Raw genomic sequence first — 7,169 nt, forward strand, 5'->3', positions numbered from 1 at the left:
ATGATTCGGCTGTAGAGATCACCTAAATAAAATCACTGGCTATTTTTCTAAAGATGAATTGATCCTATGCAACACAAATAAACTGCCTGGTTCATACTCTGGCTTCCTTAAAAAGGGAAAAAAACAGAAAAATGTTCTTTTTTTTTTTTAATTTATTTATTTATTTTGAGACAGAGAAAGAGAGAACACACACATGTGCAAACAGGGGAGGGGCAGAGAGAGAGGGAAAGAATCCTAAGCGGGTTCTGTGCCTCCAGGGCAGAGCCCGACACGGGGCATGATCTCACAAATTGTGAGATTATGACCCAAGCCAAAATCAAGAGTCAGTGCATGGCGCCTAGATGGCCCAGTTGGTTAAGTGTCTGACTCTTGTCTCAGGTTCAAGCCCCACATTGGGGGGCTCTGTGCTGACAGTGTAGAGCCTACTTGGGATTCTCTCTCTCCTTCTATCCCTGCCCCTTCCCCACTTGTGCATGTACTCTCTCTTAAAATAAATAAACTTAAAAAAAAAAAAAACTTAAAAAAAAAAGTCAGCGCTTAATTGACTAAGCCACCCAGGCACCCCACAACAATACTCTTTGTAACTTTTGAAAAGAAAATGCAAGTGTAGCCATTCAATAACTATTGAGAAACACATATTAACTGAATGAACAAACAAAAAGAGAAATACAGTACTGGTGGATCAACATTCATCTCTAGCAATGATCAATGACTTACTTCAGAAGGGTATAATGTGGAAATGTTTTTCTAACAGTTCTTTCCTATAGCTAGAAATGAATAGAAAGATGTTTTCCCTCCTCAAATCTGGTAAAACTGTGTAATTATACAAAACAAACAAACAAAATATTTTTTGGGGCGAGGAGGGGCAGAGAGATAGGGCGACAGAGGATCCAAAGTGGGCTCTGCACTGATAGCAGTGAGCCCAATGCGGGGCTCAAACTCACGAACTGTGAGATTATGATGAGCTACCCAGGCACCCCAACAGCTTTTTATTTAAATTAAGACTCCATTATAAAATTAAAAACACTTGCCAATTATTATTGCTCACAGGGAACATTTACTGGGAATTCCAACCAATCTAATACCACTCCTCTCAGTGGCTTCTAGACTTTACTGATGAATTAATGAATTGAACTCTAAAGTATCTGTTAAAGAAGTGACTGAGTAGTACTTAGCTATTGAAGAGATTCTTCCTAGATCATAAACATAGTTTAACTGCAGGAAGTGAAGGTAACACGCCTCATTACTCACTCTTTCCTTCCTAAATTATATTAACGGAAAAGCCTTGACAGCTTAATCAAGAAAATAATAGTGCTGACGGGAGGCACATCCAAGGTGGGGGTCAGATTGGTGGAGGACTGCATCCCGTATTCTTTTACTCATACCTATGAAGGATTCCAGCTTTATGGATACAGCTCACTGCTGAAACAATCTGAAATAAGTACCACACCACCATCTGCAGAAAAAAAATGAATTATATTTGGACTGGAAATAAGAAAAATTCCATAAAGACACACACTAAAACAAAACAAAGGAAGCTACAACCAGAGGTTATGATTCAACATGACCTTACATCTCTTGCTTGGAGGTTGAGTAGACAAAGAAAAGTGGTAGGGGTAAAAATAAAAAACAGGTCATCATAAAACAGTTCCAATGTCATTATAAAATATAATATGGTGAAGCAGAGTTGTGGAAAGAAATCCAAGAAGAATGCAAAGGTATAGAAAACTGGGCATACCAGTATGCAGTAATAGAACCAGGAAAGAAAGCCCATAGAGAATCATGATGTGGAGGTAAACCGTTTAGGAAGCAGCTATAGACAGCTTCCTTGTTAGAGGTTTCCTTTCTCATGAATATCAACCAGGGCCTGGAGGGAGTCTGAACAAAAGGAAAAAAATGCTCTTCATTGTTGGAAGAGGAAATACAGAACTAGAATACAAGAATCACAGCATTACAATTCTAGCTTCCTTCCACAGAAATATGAATTACCTCTTCCTCAAACAACTTGTCCTTCTGGCGAAGGATTTTGTCATACAGGTTCCCTCCTGCAATTAAAGGAGAGGCAGGTTTGAATTGCTTAATAAAGATCAAAGCTTGACTTCTATATCTACCAGGGTTTTAACAGGTGACCCAAAGAAATGAAGGATTCTACTTCCTTTCCAAAGGAAACCCCTTCTTCTCTCTTGGCTCTTTACAAAACTCTTCCATCCCTCAAGTACTGTATCTAAAGTAATTTTAAAAGGCTCCCCTAAAAAATGAGGCTCAATACAAAAATGGGAAGTATGACATTTTTAGAAAAGAATAAAGGCCATTTCTATATTATCCCAATTAGCAAAATACCTTGAATGTCTTCATATCAGAAGACTTTCTTTTTTAGAACTCCTTTTAAAGGAATCTGCAATATTTTTGTAACAACTCTCTGAAGTGTGACTACTAGAACACTGGGTACCTGTGATGCAATGTTTTGTACATACAGGTGTATCTCATCGACAACTTCCTTTCTATTGCATACTGAAAAGGTTTCCCATAATTTACGGTACACCTTAGATTGTTTCCAGTCCTTACTCCCTTTGCTAACTCCTTCCTGTGGAATAAGTCTGAATTTGCTTCTCCCTTTCCTTTATCAAGTAACAGACTGCAAATGATCAGGGTTCATTTTACTTCCTACCTGCAACTATAACTTAGGCCTTAGCCCGGGCTCTGTTTCACAACTTCTTTTCCCCTGCAATTTAGTAACTTGTCACTTCAACAAATCTACCACCGTTCTAGTCCCTCCTAACCACAAAGGAAGTTACTACTTGTGGCTTCTGCTACTTTAGAAATATCTAATACAATCTTCTACATTTAGGGTTGATCAGAACCAGGAACAACCGTGGTGCACAAGAGTCAAGACAAAAAGTTAGAATTCTAGGAGCTTTCTCTTTGAGATTTAAGTGAAGAATATGCTGGGACTTCTTTAGCATAGCTAAAGCTTCTTTAGGGTAGCTTAAGAAAGGGCTTTGAGGGTTCTTCTATGTAATAAGGATAAGAGCTAGGACAGCACGTATGAAAGATTTGCTGCACACCAAGTACTATGCTAGGGGCTTTACATATTCGTTTAATACAACACCCTAGGAGACAGGTACTGTTTATTAATAAACTCATATTAAGGTGAGGAAGCTGAGGCACAGAGAAGTTTCTTGTGCAAATTTACAAAGTTAAGAAGCAGTGGAGCTTGGGAAATGGGTTTAGAGTCTATTTTCTTAGCAAATGAGCTATACACACTGCTATCTTATAAGCAAAATGGTCCAAAGTAATCAAAGACCAGATATATTAAAGCCATCCTTTACTATCTGTCATTTTCATTCACCTGTGATCTTTGAATCACTCTTCAAAAGGACAGTTTTGACTGAGTCAGTATTAATAAATGTCCCTTATAAGATTTCATTAAATATACCAAGGAGTGCCAAGCTACACTGTTTCTAGTGCCCAACTAGATGTCTAACATTAATGCCTAACTAATGTTAATTCATTAGAAAAAACCTTGAAGAGTGAATGTAAAATTCAACTGAATTAATAATTTGAAAATGGAACTATAAGCATAATAGAGAATTTGAGCATGCAGTATGCAGTATTCCTTCCCTTATTTTGTAAATCACTTCAAAATTCTCCAGGGTCTGAACTTATTTCTCTTAAACTCTAGAAATCCATTTAAAATTGTTTTTTTGTTTTTGTTTTTGTTTTTCAAAGTAGGCTTCACGCCCAGTGCCAGAGCCCAATGTGAGGCTTAAACTCACAACCCCGAGATCAAGACCTGAGCTGAGATCAAGAGTCAGATGCTCAACTGACCGAATCACCCAGGCAGCCCTCCATTTGAAGTTTTTCACCAATGCATATACCTTATTTTCCTCTCCCCCTCAAGGTAAGTACAAGCACAATAATGTCTTGCCAGAGGAGGTCCCACTGAAGTCTACCTTACCATTACAATATTCCAGCTCAATCAGCAGAGTCGTATTGTCCATGAAATGATTGTAGTAGGCAATAATGTTGTCATGCTGCAGCAGCGCCAGAATAACAATCTCATTCAAGGCATCACGACGCTCCTTCTCTGACAGTCGGGTTAAATCAACTTCCTTCCACACAACCAACGAGTCATCCTACAACACAGTAATAGAGGTATCGTGCTTTCCTCTTGGCTGGCAGAGAATGAATCCACACCCGGATCTCTAAGCCTAGAAAGAAAACTTCCTAGATGGGCACAGACGGACTCCTTTTATTTTTTCCTTTAGACAAAACAGGAACAGAATTTTAAGATTCTTCATAAAATTAAGCTTTACAATTTACTGCAGGACTAGGGAAAGCAAAGCACTAAGATGCTATTACATTGTGGCCACATTTAAATTTGCATGATGTCAGTTCCAGATAAAAAATAGGAGATATAGATCTCAAAGATCCTACTGAAGGGCATCATGACAAACTGCTAGTCATAAGCATTGTAGTAGGGCTAGAATACTGGAGAAATGGAGAACTGGAGAGACTGGTTATCTATAGCTGACCAGAGTTTCTTATAAAATGGAAACATTACACTTACCTCTAATTTTATAAATTTAGATTTCTCTAGTGATTTCTGTTTATGTTTTCTGGATAGGAATAAGTCATGCCTAAGGGTTCAGAGTTCACTTTCCTCACCTGCCCTATTTTGCAACTCTGTATCTCCTATAACTTTTATGTATCACATGTTTCCCTCTATCGGGGACAACTCACCTTCAGCTCCCAATACCCACTTCCTTTTATAACACCCAAATTCTTTCTGGATACTGCTTCTTAGCCCAGAAGCATCCACACCTACATCACTCTCCCTATCCTTTAGAATGATTCGGCTAAGCCTTTTATACTTTTGGGGGGGAGATATCCTGATAAACTTTCTACTGTGCATGTATTCAGTGCAACCGTTCCCTTTAGAACTCAGACACTAAAATGATATTTGTCCATCCTTTTTCATTTATATACACATACAACTTAAATGCTATGTGTTTACTAACAGGGCTAACTTGTCTTCCCATCGAAATAGAAGCTTCTTGGGGGAAACGGCTGCTTCTAATCAAACCTTTGTACATTCAGACCTAATAAACATTTGGCCAGATGGCTAATGTTGTGCCATTTTTTGAGAAATGTAATCAAATTTAAATAAACCAACCTCAGTAATCAAGTTCAACATGATGGAAAGGCATGGATAAGGAGATGTGAAACTCTGTTCTAGCCCAAGATTTACTTCTAATTTAAGTGTAAAGTCCTTTAAATATACCGTCTTCGTTTCTTTAACTTAGTTTAACAGAAATAGTAATGTTCATCTCCTCTTTCTCATATTTTGAGTACAAATAAAAGCAGAATACTAACAGTAACCCTAACATCATACATTAATGCGGCATTAGGATAAAAAAGAACACTTGAAAATTTTCTCTTGCAACCACCCCTTTCCTCCATCTTTTAGCCTTAAAACTATGCTAGTTTGGAACACACCCCAGAACTGCAGATGGTGTACTGATGGATGAATCATCATCATCATCATCATCACCTATAGTCTTCAAGTTTAAGACTTTAGTAATCAAATACAATTGATGGTTAGTTTTTGGAAGCAGAGTCACCACTACAGGGTTTTTAATATCACTATACATTTTGAACTTGGTGGTCAGTGATCTAGGAATCTCTTCAAAAGATGTGTATATATGCAATAGGGGAGGGGGGGTGGGTTATGTTCACATTAGGTTCTCAAAGGTCTCTTTGCCTCTCGCCACCCGAGAGGCTTAGAATATACCAAAAAGGTATTTCCCATGCATAAACACTGCGGGATAAACATTGATGAAGACAGCAATGACCCTCTCAGTGACGTTCTAGAAAAATCTCCAATTAAATGTTCATACCTGAGCTTAAAGATAACGGCAAAGACAGCCGAGTTGCCACTGATTGTGGGAATTCTGAAGCTACGCCCCTCCTCTCCACCCCGACCCTGGAGAGCTATACTGCATGAGGAAGGAAGTTTTGACAACACTTCACATTCGTATGCCATTTTTAATTTACAGTTTGCAAAAAGTACCTTCGTTCGATTCTCAAAGTAAGCGTAAAAAAATAAAGATTATTTTTGAAGGTAGTTATCATTAACCCCAATTTACAGATGGGTAAGCTAAGGCTCAGAGAAAGTTCAATGACTCGCTCCCTTCCCCGGGTTCGACAGAAACGCCCAGTTAGCAAAAACAGCGATCTGACGGATTCCCGGTGCCGGTGAGCCGGAGACTGGAGAAGACCCTGAGACACACACCCCGCCTGCGGCTGCGCAAACCTAAGCGAGCACAAGGCGCAAGCCGCAGGCAAAGCGGGGAACCGGTCGGGGCTGGGAAGCGGGGCGGCGAAGGAGGGGCTGGGACGGCCGGAGCCAGGGGCCGCTACCTCGGTGCGGCGGTACAGCGTGGCCTCCCCGAAGGCGCCGCGGCCCAGGACGCGGATGGGGATGTAGTGCAGCTCCTCCTGCTCCGCCGCGCCGCCGCCGGCTCGCGGCCCCGGACCAGCACTGGGCCCCGGGCCCGAGTCCCCGCCACCCCCGGACTCGCTCCCAAAGTCCGAGTTGATGGAATCGCAGTGTCGCTCGTACTCGCCCAGCACCGACATGGCGGCGGCCGCGGAACCGGCCTGCGTGTCCCCGGCGGGGCTGACCGCGCTGAGCCTCTCTCGCTTCAGACGCCGGCGCGCGGCTCCGTCAGCCCCGCAACCCCGCGAGGCTCCATGGTGGCTCCTTCCCCCCCTGACCCGGAAACAGTTCCTGGTGCTTCCGGCTCGGCGGGCTTTTCTCCGCCTGCGCTGGCCCACTTGCTTAGCCCGGCGGCCTCGGCTTCCCTCCCTCCCTCCCGGGCGGGCCGGGCTTGGCGGGCGCTGGTGGGGACGCCGTGGGACCGAAGGGCTCCAGACACGGCAGGGGATCACCGACGGGTCTGTAGACCACTTCCCCGATCCCTGGCCGGGTCCCCAGACAGCTTCGAGGTCCGGAGGTCGCCCAGTCACCTCTTGGCGCCAGGCCTATCTCAAGGGCAAGTGATTCCACGTTGGACAGTGCTCTTTGTTTAGGGAGATATTAAAGATACTATAGTAAGCGGAAATATTTACTGCCTGTCATCTCAGTAGGTGGGCCCAGTTATTTC

The 7,169-nt window shown here is 42.3% G+C and overlaps 1 protein-coding gene across 1 annotated transcript in view; it reads right to left on the reverse strand.

The window, feature by feature from the left end:
- Positions 1-6,755, reverse strand: part of NEK9 (NIMA related kinase 9) — a 38,320-nt gene extending 31,565 nt beyond the window's left edge. Inside the window, exons 1-4 of the mRNA XM_042990141.1 lie at positions 6,424-6,755; positions 3,959-4,136; positions 1,990-2,045; positions 1,386-1,456 (exon numbers count right to left, since the gene is read on the reverse strand). Coding sequence (XP_042846075.1) covers positions 1,386-1,456; positions 1,990-2,045; positions 3,959-4,136; positions 6,424-6,642 — 524 coding nt within the window. The 5' untranslated portion in view covers positions 6,643-6,755. The remainder of the gene's footprint in view (positions 1-1,385; positions 1,457-1,989; positions 2,046-3,958; positions 4,137-6,423) is intronic.
- Positions 6,756-7,169: the final 414 nt, after the last annotated feature.

The sequence above is a fragment of the Panthera tigris genome, chromosome B3 (assembly GCF_018350195.1).
Source record: "Panthera tigris isolate Pti1 chromosome B3, P.tigris_Pti1_mat1.1, whole genome shotgun sequence".
In the NCBI taxonomy this organism is placed as follows: domain Eukaryota; kingdom Metazoa; phylum Chordata; class Mammalia; order Carnivora; family Felidae; genus Panthera; species Panthera tigris.